Genomic DNA, 15,288 nt, shown 5'->3' with positions numbered 1-15,288 from the left:
TAGTCTTCTCTCACCCCGACCCTCATGCCCCCAACTCCCAACACCTTTACATCATGCACCCTGAAACTCACTGTCTTTCAGCACCACAATCACATACAGTGCCAATCTCTTCTCCGAAAGGACCCTTCGCCTTCTTGCTCTAACTAAAACCTGAATGTTCCACAAGGATCCTGTTTCCCTTGTCTCTTATGTGGTAGATTTTGCCCCACATCACTCATCCAGTGACCTGGAAATTGAGTCTGTGTCCTTCTTGATACTCATTGCCAGTTCCAGTCTCTCTGCCCTCCATCCTGTCTAAACACCTCTTCCCCAGCTTTGAATTTCATGTCATAGAGACTCTGCCACCCTCTACCCATTCTTGTTGCAGTCACCCACTAATTCATAGATCATTCTCCCTCAATGCCTAAGGATTTTCACTCTTACTAACACTGTGTTGTTCAGTCGCACAGTCATGTCTGACTCTGCGAACCCATGGACTGCAGCATGCCAGGCTTCCCTGTCTTTCAGCATCTTCCAGAGCCTGCTCAAACTCATGTCTATTGAGTTGGTGATGCTATCCAATCATCTCGTTCTCTGTCATCCTCCTCTCCTCCTGCCTTCAATCTTTCCTAGCATCAGGGTCTTCTAGTAAGCTGGCTCTTTGTATCAGATGGCCAAAACTCTACCCCCATCCTAATTATTAATGGCATTAAAATCCATAAAGATATTTGTTCTTAGGCCTATCAGTTCCTTGAATTCTCACCTCCAGTGATTATACTACCTGTCACTCATTCTATGGGACACACCGTGGTGGTGGTGGTAAGTCACCGTAGACCCCCAGGCTCCTCGGTTCATGGGACTCTCCAGGCAAAACTACTGGAGTGGGTTGCCATGCCCTCCTCCAGGGGATTTTCTTGAGCCAGGGATTGAACCAGCATCTCTTATGTCTCCTGCACTAACACGCGGGGTCTTTACCACTAGCACCACGTGGAAAGCCCTGGGACACACCTTATATCTTATCAACAACTCAAGCATGGCATTATCCTATTTTTTAAGCATTTCTAACTCTGATCATGGAGAAGGCACTGGCACCCCACTCCATTACTCTTGCCTGGAAAATCCCATGGACGGAGGAGCCTGGTAGGCTGCAATCCACGGGTTCGCTAACAGTCAGACACGACTGAGTGACTTCACTTTCACTTTTTACTTTCATGCATTGGAGAAGGAAATGGCTACCCACTCCAGTGTTCTTGCCTGGAGAATCCCAGGGATGGGGGAGCCTGGTGGGCTGCCGTCTATGGGGTCGCACAGAGTCGGACACGACTGAAGCGACTTAGCAGCAGCAGCAATTCTCATCATAACCTCTTTTCACTCACACACCTAGTACCTCAATTTCAACAATTCTTTGATCCCTGGACCTACCTACCTACCAACCATTAATCATACTACCTTATCATGGCCTTTGGTTCTCCCTTTCCCTATGATATCCATCCTTAACTAGCTTAAATTCGAAGCTCAGTTACATAACTACTCCCTTGAATACGTCTTTAATACACTTGCCCTCTCTCACTTCATGTTATTTGCTTGGAGTCCCCCATCCTGGTTAAATCCAACTGTTTGCCTGAATGTAGCTGGAGAAAGAAACACATAGCCATAATTATTGTTTAGGTTAGGTCCACTAGAAGCAGATCCTGAGAGATTTGTGTGCAAGCAACTTAGTAAGGAAATGCTTAGGAAACCAATAAGGAATTGAGAGAAGCAAGTCAGGGAAGGGGAGAATGCTAAGCAAAATTATGATCTGAGACAAAGTTCCTTAGAGGGTAACTTCAGCTTGATTTCATGGTAAGGAGGGGACTCAACAGTGTAAGGTACACCTGAGAGTTGTCTTATCTCTAAAGCAAAAATAGTGGGAATTTCATACATCTAAACCCATGAGTCACTGGTTAAGAGCCATCTTGGGCACTACAACATTCAGGGCAAAAGAGGCTCCAGAAGGCAAGGACAGTCTATAAAAGAGCCATATGTGTTGGCTACTGGAAGCAGAAGCCACCAAAGCAGGGTATACATGAAAACAGTAAAAAGCAATCCAAGAGAATCTGAGCAAAGGATCAATAATACCTACTAAAATAACTACTCTTACTTCAAATTCATGACTGTGAACCTCAAAGTGAATCATGCTGCAATCATAATATACTTCCTTAGTCCTTTCATGCATTTCCCATGCTCTTAGATGACTATTTCACAATTCCTCCTCTTCCTTCAAACCTCGAACACTTTCTTCCACCATCTTCACTCAGCTGATTACCTAGCTTCATATTTCACAGAGAAAATGCGAACAATCAGGTGAGAACTTCCACAAGGTGACACTACCATTTCTATGGCATCAGTTCAGTTCAGTCGCTCAGTCGTGTCCGACTCTTTGTGACCCCATGAATCGCAGCATGCCAGGCCTCCCTGTCCATCACCAACTCCCGGAGTTCACTCAGACTCACGTCCATCGAGTCAGTGGGCCATCCAGCCATCTCATCCTCTGTCATCCCCTTCTCCTCCTGCCCCCAATCCCTCCCAGCATCAGAGTTTTTTCCAATGAGTCAACTCTTCGCATGAGGTGGCCAAAGTACTGGAGTTTCAGCTTTAGCATCATTCCTTCCAAAGAAATCCCAGGGCTGATCTCCTTCAGAATGGACTGGTTGGATCTCCTTGCCATCCAAGGGACTCTCAAGAGTCTTCTCCAACACCACAGTTCAAAAGCATCAATTCTTCGGTGCTCAGCCTTCTTCACAGTCCACCTCTCACATCCATACATTACTACTGGAAAAATAGAAGCACCTATATCCATATACTCTCTCTTCCCTGCAGAGTCTGTAGAATGCCTACATTTCTTTCTAAGGACAATTCCTCTCTTGTGAATTAGATCCCATTCTACTCTTGTCTACTCAAGGACTTAATTCTAGCCTTCTCTCTTCCACAGATTTTTCACTGTTTTGGATCACTGCCATCAGCATACAAACATGCTGCCTTTTTCTTTTTTTAAAAAGACTTCTCTTGACCCCATGACCCTGATGCTGGGAAAGATTGAGGGCAGGAGGAGAAGGGGACAGCAGAGGATGAGATGGTTGGATGGCGTCACCAACTCAATGGACATGGGTTTGGGTGGACTCCAGGAGTTGGTGATGGACAGGGAGGCCTGGCGTGCTGCAGTTCATGGGTTGCAAACAGTCAGATATGACTGAGCGACTGAACTGAACTTGACCCCACTTCCCCCTCTACAGAAAACATTTATTTCCCCCTTTAGAGCAAGGAGTATAAACTCAAAATGTTTACACTGTTTGGTACAATTATTCTTCTATTTTCTCATGAACCCATTTCAATCAAGCTTTCATTCCTATCTTTCCAGTGAAGTGACTTTTTTCAAGGTTACTAGTACTCCAGTGTGCTTGCCTGGAGAACCCCAGGGACGGGGGAGCCTGGTGGGCTGCCATCTATGGGGTCGCACAGAGTTGGACACGACTGAAGTGACTTAGCAGCAGCAGCAGCAGTACTGCTATGGTATCAGATCATGGTTTCCCCCTCTTGGACCACCCCTTTTGAGACTCTGTTGTATGTTAATCCTTAATTCTTCAATTCTCAATACTGGGATTCCTGGGACTAAGTTCATAGACTTTCTCTTTATGTAGACTCATCTTCTAGGTAAGCTTTATAATCTCATGGCTTTAAATACCTTCTCTATCTCAGTGACTTCCAAATGTATGTGGCTAGTTTAGATCTCTGCTCTGACCTCTTGATTCATATAGCTGCCTGCTTACTATTACATATCCACTCCCATGTCTAAATTGCATCTTGAAATTCAACATTCTAAAACCAAGTTCCTGATATTTCCTTTCCAATCTGATTGTCTACAGTTATCTCTACTTCATTGCATGATAAATCCATCCTTTCAGTTGCCAAGACAAAAATGGAATACTGTTGGTTTCCTCTTTTTTTTTCATATCCCATATGTGATCAGTTATAAATCCTCCAAAATAAATCCAGAATATGACCACTTTGCACCTATCCTACACTACCACCTTGTTCCATACCACTAATTACTCTCTACTAGGTCATCAAAATACACTCCAAACTGGTCTCCTTTTGTATGCCTCCTTCAGTCAAACAATAATAGGGAAACAGATTCTACTCAAAAAAACAAATCACTTCTTTCCTCTGCCCCTAAATCCCTAATCTCTCACCATCTCAGCTAACTTTGTGTGCTTAGTCACTCAGTCATGTTTGACTCCTTGTGACCCTTTGGACTGTTGACCACCAGGCTACTCTGTCCATGGGATTTTCCAGGCAAGAATACTGGAGTGGGTTGCCATTTCCTTTGCCAGGGGATCTCCCTGACCCAGGGATCAAACCTGCATTTCTTACATCTCCTGCGTTGGCAGGCAGGTTCTTTACCCCTAGCACCACCTGGGAAGAGTGTCAGCTAGAGTAAAGGCCAAAGCCCTTATAAGAGTCAACAGAATTTCTCTTGCCCTTGTTATGCAACTGCAGGCACCCTGGCTTGTATTCTCTCCACCCACTGGGCACACTCTCTCTTCAGAGCCTCTGCTCTTCCCTCTGTCTGGAATAGTGTTTCCCCAGATAGCTATAAGGCTTACATCCATATCTCTCCTTGCTGAATGCCACCTTCTTTTCCTATTCTCCTTTGTTTCTCTCCATAATACACATTACTTTCTCATACACTGTAATATTTAGAAAGTGATTTTATTTATCCTCTGTCTTCTCCAGATAGAATGCAGGTTCCAAAAAGGCAGGATCTTTTTTTTTGTTAAATTCTCAGTGATTGAAGCAGCGCCAGGCACATAATACACATACTTGGAAATCATAGGGTTTGTTGTATCAAGTTATACAACATCTTCATTATTGTTTAAGTAAAAATATTTTTATTTCTAATATGATTTAAATTTTGCTCATTCTAAAAATAAACTTTGCATAGGTAAAAAATAATATTTGAGAGAACAGTAACACAACAAATACCAGTGTTCTCACTACGCAATTTGAGAAAGAAAAAATTACCATTTCTAAAGCCCTCTGTGTATCCTTCCCTTCATTTTTTATTTTTGCTTTTTGTCTGTACCACATGTCTTAAAAGATCTTAGTTCCCCAACCAGGGATCAAACCTGAGCCACCTCAGTGAGAGCACTGAGTCCTAACCACTGGACCACCACTGTCTCTCTCTTCAGAGTAACTATCATTTTGATTTTTACATTTATCATTCCCTTGAAGTTTATCCCCTTAAACAATATACTGTTTATTTATCCAATTTTTATTTGTGTTGATGTATATAGCTGCAGTTGAATAATCTTCACTGCTGTGTTTCTTCATGTGAATATACTATAATTTATTCACCCATTCTTTAATTAATGTTGTTTTATTACTCTATTTTTACTGTTACAAACAGTGCAAAGATTTTTGTAGGTTATCTCGTGATACCACAGTACAAGAATTCCTCAGGAGTACACAACTAGGAATAGAAATGCTTTGTCATGCAACATGTATATCTTCCCATTTTATCTTTACAAGATTGTGCCAAATTGTTTTCCAAGGTTGTTGTGTTGTTGTTCAGTCACTAAATCAAGTCTCTTTCTGACCCTATGTACTACAGCTTGCCAGGATTCCCTGTCCTTCACTATTTCCCCAAGTTTGCCCAAACTTCGTTTGTTGAGTCAGTGATGCCATCCAATCATCTCATCCTCCGTCAACCCCTTCTCCCCCTGCCATCAATCTTTCCCAGCATCAGGGCGCCACCCTCACCAATAGTGGATGAGTCCCTGTTATCTCATATTCTGCTTGATATTATCAGATTTTTTTTCAAAAAAAGTCAAAAATTCCATATATATGTGTTAGTACACTGTATTGGTGTTTTTCTTTCTGGCTTACTTCATTCTGTATAATAGGCTCCAGTTTCATCCACCTCATTAGAACTGATTCAAATGTATTCTTTTTAATGGCTGAGTAATACTCCATTGTGTATATGTACCACAGCTTTCTTATCCATTCATCTGCTGATGGACATCTAGGTTGCTTCCATGTCCGGGCTATTATAAACAGTGGTGTGATGAACACTGGGGTACACGTGTCTCTTTCAATTCTGATTTCCTTGGTGTGTATGCCCAGCAGTGGGATTGCTGGGTCATAAGGTAGTTCTATTACCAGTTTTATAAGGACTCTCCACACTGTTCTCCATAGTGGCTGAACTAGTTTGCATTCCCACCAATAGTGTAAGAGGGTTCCCTTTTCTCCACACCCTCTCCAGCATTTATTGCTTGTAGACTTTTGGATCTCAGCCATTCTGACTGGCGTGAAATGGTACCTCATTGTGGTTTTGATTTGCATTTCTCTGATAATCAGTGATGTCGAGCATCTTTTCATGTGTTTGTTAGCCATCTGTATGTCTTCTTTGGAGAAATGTCTATTTAGTTCTTTGGCCCATTTTTTGATTGGGTCGTTTATTTTTCTGGAATTGAGCTGCAGGAGTTGCTTGTATATTTTTGAGATTAGTTGTTTGTCAGTTGCTTCATTTGCTATTATTTTCTCCCATTCTGAAGGCTGTCTTTTCACCTTGCTTATAGCTTCCTTTGTTGTGCAGAAGCTTTTAAGTTTAATTAGGTCCCATTTGTGTATTTTTGCTTTTATTTCCAATATTCTGGGAGGTGGGTCATAGAGGATCCTGCTGTGATGTATGTCGGAGAGTGTTTTGCCTATGTTTCTGTGGGAGAGGGAGAAGGTGGGGTGATCTGGGAGAATAGCATTGAAGCATGTATAATATAATATATGAAACGAATCGCCAGTCCAGGTTCGATGCATGATACTGGATGCTTGGGGCTGGTGCACTGAGACGACCGACCCAGAGGGATGGTACGGGGAGGGAGGGGGGGTTCAGGATGGGGAACACGTGTATACCTGTGGCGGATTCATGTTGATGTATGGCAAAACCAATACAATATTGTGAAGTAATTAACCTCCAATTAAAATAAATAAACTTATATTTTTAAAAAAGTCAAAAATTATGCTATGAGATGGTATCTTGTCATTTTAACTTGCACTTTCCCCAATTATTACAGTGTAATGAGGCTGAGTGTCTTCAAGTCTTTTGCTCATTTTTCTGTTGAGCTAGTGCAGTTCTTCATATGTTCTGGAGGTTAATCTTTTATCCATTCTATACATTGAAATTATTTTCATCTATAATTTCATTTAAAGGATTCTTCTAGTCATTTCCTTCACAGTTTGCGCTTTTGTCTTTTTAAAGACTTTATTCTCTACTCCACAGTCTAAAGAGCTTCTATATGTCTTCCAAATGTTTACAGTTTAAGAGATTATGTTTTTATTATTTATTTTTTAACTGTGGTGGGTCTTTGCTGCCGCACATGGGCTTTCTCTAGTTGTGGCAAGCAGGGGGCTACTCTTTGTTGCAGGCTCAGTAGTTGTAGCTCCTGGGTGCTGGAACAGAGGCTCAGTAGTTGTGGTGCTCTGGCTCTGCTGCTCTGAGGCATGTGCAAACTTCCTGCACCAGGGATTGAAATCAGTGTCCCTTGCACTGCAACATGGATTCTTAACCATTGGACCACCAGGGAAGTCTCCAAATGTTTATAGTTTTGCTTTTACTGTTCCTCTGTAGTCCACCTAGAACTGAGTAAGGCAGAGTAAGGAAAGGGTCTAATTTCAATTTTTTTCATATATATAATTATCCCTGTATAATTTACTGAAAGATCTCTTCTCTCTCCAACTCTCTAAAGACTGATTCTCAGTGCCAGCACTGTCATATGTCAAAGTTCTATAAATATGTGGGTCTTTTTGTGGATTCTCTCTTCTGTTTTATTGATTTGTCTATCTCTCTGAAAAAATAAGCCATCTTAATTCACATTTCCCACTTTGTTCTTCCTCAGGAGTGTTTTCCTTTATTTTTAACCCTTTGCTCTTGCACATACAATTTAGGAGTAATTTTTCGAATTAGGGGAAAAATTAAGACTGTCATTGCACTGAATCTATATAACAATTGGAAAAAAAGGGAAACATACAATTCTGAATTCTCCTATTCATGAACATGGCATCTTTTATTGTATTTAGTTCTAAGGTTCTAATAGTTTTATAATTTCCTCTACAAAGGTCTTGCAAATATTTTATTAATGTTTGAGAAAATTATATTTCTGATGCTCTTATTAATTTGGTCTTTCTAAAATTTATATCTTTACATTTTTGCCGCTAAAGTTGAGAAATTCAATTATTTTTGCATACTGAAATTTGATAAACTCCATTATTTTCTGTAGACTATTGGCTCTTTAATTTGTGTATCAATTAGTTTTCTAAAATGTGTTCATTAGCTATCCTTTTTTGATTTGTAAACTTTTGGCATTTATATTGATTTTTTTTTTTTAAAGAATGACATTTTTGAATTTTTGAAACTTCTTTTGTGGCCTAACATTTCTTCAATTTTTATAAACTTTTCAATGTGTCCTGGAAATAAATGTGTATTCTCTGTGGGGATAGTTCTATACCGTCTATACTTCTATATTATCTATCTATCTAACTAGTTCTATACTAGTTATTCCATTTATCAAGCACAATTCTGATTTAACATTCAACTTAATTCAGAATTAACTCTCAGTTAGATAATTCTCAAACAGCCCTAGGAAATAAATATTATCTCCACTTTGCCAAAGAAGGGTTCAGTGCTCAAAAGAGTTAAATAACTTGTCCAGCTGATTTGAACTTTGATCTATTAGTCTGTTTACAACCCAAGTCTTCAGGCTAGAAACCTTTGCCATTTTTTATTCCACTTGCTGCTTCATTCTATAATATCTATGTGATACAGTGCCTTTTATTTTTTGGTTGTTATTTAATTTGGCCACTGCATGGCCCCAGCAGTGAAAGCACTGAGTCTTTATCACTGGACAGCTAGGTAATTCCACATGGTGCTTTTTAATTTTACCTCGTCAAACCCTCTCTGATCCATCACCTTTCCACTATTTTTAATTTCTCTGAAATCAGTAGTAAAGGAATATAAACCCCTGTGATAAGGCCACTGGTAAACAGTGCTGTTACAACATTAAGCCCTTCCATCTATATTACTTCATTTATCAGGATTATACTGAGCAGGCAAGTATTTATTACAGGTTATGAAACTAGTCATCAAAGAGTTCATGTACCACAGTACTTAAATTTCCAGTCAGTAAGTGACACACCTAATTCTTCTGGAAGCCAGGATTGCTTCTATAAGTTCTGTGTTTATCAAGATGCTATTTTTAGAGCAAAGTCTATTTGTAAATTACCTTCTACTATACAACAACATCAGACTAGAGGCAGATTCACTGTGGAGAACAGACAGTACTCTCAGCACCGTCATCTAGTTCCATTCCCCTATTTCAAAAGAACTAAAGCCCAAAGTGGTGCTGTGATTCGCTAAATGGAATATCTAGGATAAGAATTCGGATCCCCCAACTGGTACCGTTAACTCAGCCTCTAAGAATATAGCCAATGTGAATGGAATTACATCCGCTTCTCTGGGAAAAAAAGGTTATAGAACAAAGGTTGAGCAAACGGCCTCTCTATATCACACAGAGCTTCCAACCTTAACTGCCTCAGTGAATTCTCAAAGTATATAGCTGTTAACAAAGATTCCTTCTCATAGCTGGAATCGTGAACGTTATAGTGCTTCCATTACCGCGCTGGAATTGGAAATACTCAGAATGTAACGCGGGAGCCAGTGACAGCAGCTCCCGCCGGCAGAGTAGGTCACTACGGAAAAAAGAAACAGGGTGGAAGAAACTGGAAAACCACCCAGGGCCAGAGGAAGAAAAGCACAAAGTACAGATTTGTTTCTGCTGGAGAAGGCTGGCGTCGATACCTGTATTGGGCAACCGTCAGCTTGGCCTCGGGCTCGGTCCCAAAGCCGGGCAAGTGCTGGTGTAGGTAGGCGTCCAGGGACCTGCAGTCGAACTTGTGCTGGGGCAGCACTTCCATAGTGTTGGGCTCGCGGGAGGCAGCGGTTTCCATGGTCTACGCTGCCGCTTCAGACCACAGAGTCACAGAACTCACTAGACTCCTGGGATCCGGTATGTCTAGGAGAACGCCACTGCACAAACAGGGGCGAGACCGAGACGCCCAGGTGGAGGCGGGCCCGCGGCTCCAGCCAATTACACATCGCCAGGCCGCTGGCCGGCAGCACTGGCCAGCTGTCTCCTGGACTTGGGCTCTATTCAGGAAATGCTAGAAGGGCCTTGTGTGTTCGAATTTAAACTTTTCAGTCAGCCTCAGAGATGGAGACCTCAATTCTAAAGAAAGCAAAGTCACGTTAGTCACAAGAGCATATTAGAACGCCGAGGCCTGGTCCGTCTCCAAATTGAAAGCACTGGCAGGCGGAAGACCTACCGGGTCCGGTGCAGAAAAGAGCCCGTCAAGACCTCGAGCCTAGGAATAAAAGATTCTGGGGTTTTTCCTGGCCGCCAGGTTGGAAAGGCAACATCGCAGGCCGCTGGTTCTGGACACTTATGACCCGAGCCCTAGAGCTCCCTGGACTCTTAGGCCCTGGCGAAGAGGGCAAGTAGGGGGCTTTTTTTTTTCCCCCTGAGGCGGACCTTTGACTGCAACGCACCGGAAGTGGCACGCTGGGAGACCCGCAGGAGCGGCTGAGACGTGTCGGTCTGGGGCTCGCTGGGAGCGCTTCCCCAGATTTGTGGGCCGGGAAAGCTGCAGCAAGGTGACTCTCCACATATCCCTCTCGGGGCCAGCAGGCCAGCAGCGTGGGGCGGCGACGACGGCGACGGCCGGGGCTGGGAGCGCTGGCGGCCGGGGTCCCAGCCATGGCCGAGTCTGTGGAACGGCTGCAGCAGCGGGTCGAAGAGCTGGAGCGGGAACTGGCCCAGGAGAGAAGTCGCCGCGCCCTGGGGAGCGGCGACGGAGGAGGAGGTCGGGCCCGCATTGAAAATATGAGCTCCGAGGTGGTGGATTCCAACCCCTACAGGTGACCTGCGGGACGGGTCGGGGCCGGAAGAGGGGCGAGGTCACGGTCTCCAGGTGGTCAGAAGTGAGGCGCTTCCCGCCGCTGTCCAACTGACAGCTCACACCTCCCTTTTCTTCTTCTAGGGTCTTATTTCCAAACGAGCAAGGCCAAGTCTTAGTCTTGGTCAAAAGGTGTTCTTTCTCTTTTTAAAGAAACTCAACTAAATCAGCCATATGGTGCTGCTCCTGTGCTTGCTGAGGACACGGATCCGGTTTCCTGCCGCCCCTGCCTCTTTTAGTCTTCCTCGCTCAGCATGAAACTGATAGTAGAAACTTTCAGACTAGGACACCGAATGTAAAACCTGCTAAGCTAAACTTGGGAGCTTCATGGAGTCTTCTGTGTTTCTTAAATTAGTGTGGTGGAAACAGCTAGATTAGCTCTAAAACCTTTGGACTTCACTAGTCCTATCCGTACCTCTCCTTTCTTCATTTCCCAAGATTTTGTTAATTCAGCAGGTTGACTATAAGGTAGTAGTTGAATGTAGGTTAGTGATTGACGGTAAGGAACCTAGGCCCAGACTGGAGTCAAATCTTGGCAACTGAGTAACCTGGTGAGAGTTCTGTACCTTCACTTTCTTGCTTGTAGTATCTCTTTCTGTGGAGTTGTGAATATTGAAAATACAAGTATATGTAAAGTTCTTAGAATAGAGCTTTCGATGCTAGGCAGTATAGTAACAGTTACTGAACTTTCACCACCCGCTAAACACTTTGCATGCGTTGTCACTTTTCCTCGTCACCGCAACCCTTGGAGATTGCTGCTGTCATTTTACCCCCATTTTATAGGCGAGATAAATTAGGCTTGGAGAGGTGCTGTGACCTGCTTCAAGCCATAGAGCTAACAGTAGCGAAAAAGGCTTGGACTGCCATTAGGTTTGTTTTGCTCCAAAGTTCCCATGGAGCTGTCTCCCCAGTAAAAATAAATAAGCCCTTAAGTAGTGTGGCTAAAAACTGGACAGTTTTAGAATAGGTGAAACAGGAAAGGTATTATTGGTGCTCTTTCCCTTCAAAGAGCAGAAATTTGGATTTTAAAGGTTTTATTCATGACATAAAGCCTCAGTAAATGTCTTAGGATGCATATATATATGTGTGTGTGTGTGTCTATATATATATATGTATGTGTGTATATATATATATATATGTATATATATATATGACTTCCCTGGTGGCTCAGATGGTAAAGCATTGGCCTATAATGCGGGAGCCCCGAGTTCAATCCCTGGGTTGGGGAGATCTCCTGGAGAAGGAAATGGCAACCCATTCCAGTATTCATTACTGGAAAATCCCATGGACGGAGGAGCCTGTCGGCTACAGTCCATGGGGTCGCAGAGAGTCGGACATGACTGAGCAACTTCGCTTCATATATATTGCAACATAAAATGCAGACACAGTATTTAGGCACAAAGCTGTTAATTACAATATTATTTGTGATAGAAAACCTGACCAAAATTATAATTGTTCTATAATTACAGAAGAGTTTATTTTAACCTACATTAAATCATGCCAGATTCTTGATTTTCTCTCATTTATCTTACTACATTAACAAAAATTTTCTTTCAGTTTTGAGATATAATTGACGATAGTGCATGTATTTTACTTGGCACATGTGAAAGGTTTACCATCTCATTAATCAGAATAAGTAGTAACTATTCCATTTGGCTTCTCTCCTGGCTCAGACGGTAAAGAATCTGCCTGCAATGCAAGAGACCCAGGTTTGATCCTTGTGTTGGGGGGAAGATCCCCTGGAGAAGGGAATGGTTACCCACTCCAGTATTCTTGCTTGCAGAATTCCATGGACAGAGCCTGGTGGGGTACAGTCCACGAGGTGACAGAGTCAGACATGACTGAGCGTTAGTCACTTTGATTCCATTTAGCATGCTTAAACATTTTTCAGTTTTGGAGATTCCTTAAAAAATTGCAAATAGAACTACCTTATGACCCAGCAATCCCACTGCTGGGCATACACACCGAGGAAACCAGAATTGAAAGAGACACATGTACCCCAATGTTCATCGCAGCACTGTTTATAATAGCCAGGACATGGAAACAACCTAGATGTCCATCAGCAGATGAATGGATAAGAAAGCTGTGGTACATATACACAATGGAGTATTACTCAGCCGTTAAAAAGAATTCATTTGAATCAGTTCTGATGAGATGGATGAAACTGGAGCCGATTATACAGAGTGAAGTAAGCCAGAAAGAAAAACACCAATACAGTATACTAACACATATATATGGAATTTGGGAAGATGGCAATGACGACCCTGTATGCAAGACAGGGAAAGAGACACAGATGTGTATAACAGACTTTTGGACTCAGAGGGAGAGGGAGAGGGTGGGATGATTTGGGAGAATGACATTCTAACATGTATACTATCATGTGAAATGAATCGCCAGTCTATGTCTGACGCAGGATGCAGCATGCTTGGGGCTGGTGCATGGGGATGACCCAGAAAGATGTTATGGGGAGGGAGGTGGGAGGGGGGTTCATGTTTGGGAAAGCATGTAAGAATTAAAGATTTTAAAATTTAAAAAATAAAAAACTAAAAAAAATAAAAAATAAAAAAAATAAAAGTCTGTTGGTAAATTAAAAAAAAAAAACAGTTAAAGGAAAAAAAAAATGAAAATTTTGAAATGCTTCCTCTGAGAAAAGCAAAGGAATGTGAATCATATATTTAGAATCATCTTTCAGACATCATTTTAATGTGAGACAATTACTTGCTGCTGCTGCTGCTAAGTCACATCAGTCGTGTCTGACTCTGTGACCCCATGGACTGCAGCCTACCAGGCTCCTCCGTCCATGGGAGTTTCCAGGCAGGAGTACTGGAGTGGGGTGCCATTGCCTTCTCCAGAGACAATTACTTGACATTATAGTAACCACAAATCTTTCAGTACTCAAATTTAAACATTTAGTATTTTCTATCTTATTTGCACCATTTTGTCTTTATTAAAACTGCTACTTTGGAGATGGCAGTTGACACCCAAAGCTCTGTACTAGTACATGGAAACTTGATAAGGTCAGCCTTATTTTTTGAATTGTTGTACATTCAGCACATATTTAGTGAGCACCTTTTCATTTCCAGCCTTCCTGAATAATGTTATTTACCATTTATTATTTGCACAGACACTGGGAATACAAAGACATGGTCATTTCCTTCCAGAGGTTACCAGATAAGTGTGAGATACAAAGGTAAACTTGGGATTACAGTATAAGTGGTAAGAATTATGATAAAGCACAGCACATGATTATCAGAAAAATATAGAGGGATTTGTAGGTATTCTACGTTATTTTAATTGCATCAAGTGACATTTTGAAATACAAAGTTCCTGACCCTCAAAGACCTTTTGTTTTAATTTGGGAGATTCAATGGTTGCAGAATAATGATCAACACAAGTAACTGTAAAATTGTGTGGTAAGGAATATAATTCGAAGCATGTTAACTAAATGAAAAGGTGAGCAGAGTCTTTAAAATTAGAAAACCTGGTTTTAAATACTAGCTCCAAAACCCAGCTCTGAATAATTGTTTGCCATTTGACTAATCTTGGGCAAGTTAATTAACCTGAAACTCCCCTCCCTTTCCCCCAGCTGGCCCCATTTATAAAAGGAGGTTGCGATGTATTCTTTTTTTTTTTTTTAAGGAAAGGAAACTTTATTTTAAAATTTCATTTTAAAGTTGTAGAGAATAAGACTACAATATAAGTATAAAGCTAGACAAATATTTCTATGGACTAGGATAGAAAGTCTGGTAAAAGACCCATATAAATATGGTCAATTGATTTTTAACTAAGTTACCAAAGCAGTTTATGGAGAGGATTGTTTTTGCAACAAGTGTTGCTGGAACAATTGGATGTTGTTATTGTTGTTTAGTTGCTAAGTCCTGTCCATGTTCCATGGGCTTTCCCAGGCAAGAATGCTTGAGTGGGTTGCCATTTCCTTCTCCAGCAATGCATTCTTCTCAGGATTATTTATAAAGATTAAAGACAGCATCAAGGTAAAGAGACAGATTGATCACAGACATATATCACTGTCTACCCAATCTCAGTGAAATGAAAGTAAAGGAATAATTTTTAAAAAGGAATAAAAAAAATAAAAGGAATAAATCGCCACTGGGAAAAAAATAGAGTTTCTGTTAATAATTGGGGGATGGGTGAGTCTCTGTACTTGAATGATTATAGTAAAACAGTCTTAGAAACTAGAAAGGGACAGATGACTAATAGATGATCCTGATTTAAACGATCCAAGAAATTCACTCTAAAGCCTGCAAC

General features: G+C 41.6%; 2 protein-coding genes across 3 annotated transcripts in view; one reads left to right on the top strand and one right to left on the bottom strand.

The window, feature by feature from the left end:
* ACAD11 (acyl-CoA dehydrogenase family member 11) overlaps nt 1-10,407 on the bottom strand; it is a 115,680-nt gene extending 105,273 nt beyond the window's left edge. Inside the window, exon 1 of the mRNA XM_069565630.1 lies at nt 9,869-10,407. Within this exon, the coding sequence (XP_069421731.1) occupies nt 9,869-10,017 (149 nt within the window). The 5' untranslated portion in view covers nt 10,018-10,407. The remainder of the gene's footprint in view (nt 1-9,868) is intronic.
* The window catches only part of UBA5 (ubiquitin like modifier activating enzyme 5), a 34,471-nt gene continuing 29,342 nt past the window's right edge, over nt 10,160-15,288 (top strand). Inside the window, exon 1 of one of the 2 annotated variants that reach the window (XM_069565976.1) lies at nt 10,160-10,984. In XM_069565976.1, coding sequence (XP_069422077.1) covers nt 10,824-10,984 — 161 coding nt within the window. In that variant the 5' untranslated portion in view covers nt 10,160-10,823. The remainder of the gene's footprint in view (nt 10,985-15,288) is intronic. The other variant, XM_069565967.1, reaches the window with a different exon arrangement.

The sequence above is a fragment of the Ovis canadensis genome, chromosome 1, assembly GCF_042477335.2.
Source record: "Ovis canadensis isolate MfBH-ARS-UI-01 breed Bighorn chromosome 1, ARS-UI_OviCan_v2, whole genome shotgun sequence".
Taxonomy (NCBI): domain Eukaryota; kingdom Metazoa; phylum Chordata; class Mammalia; order Artiodactyla; family Bovidae; genus Ovis; species Ovis canadensis.
The sequence above is the reverse complement of the archived record's forward strand: the minus strand, read 5'-3'. Positions and strand labels throughout refer to the sequence as shown.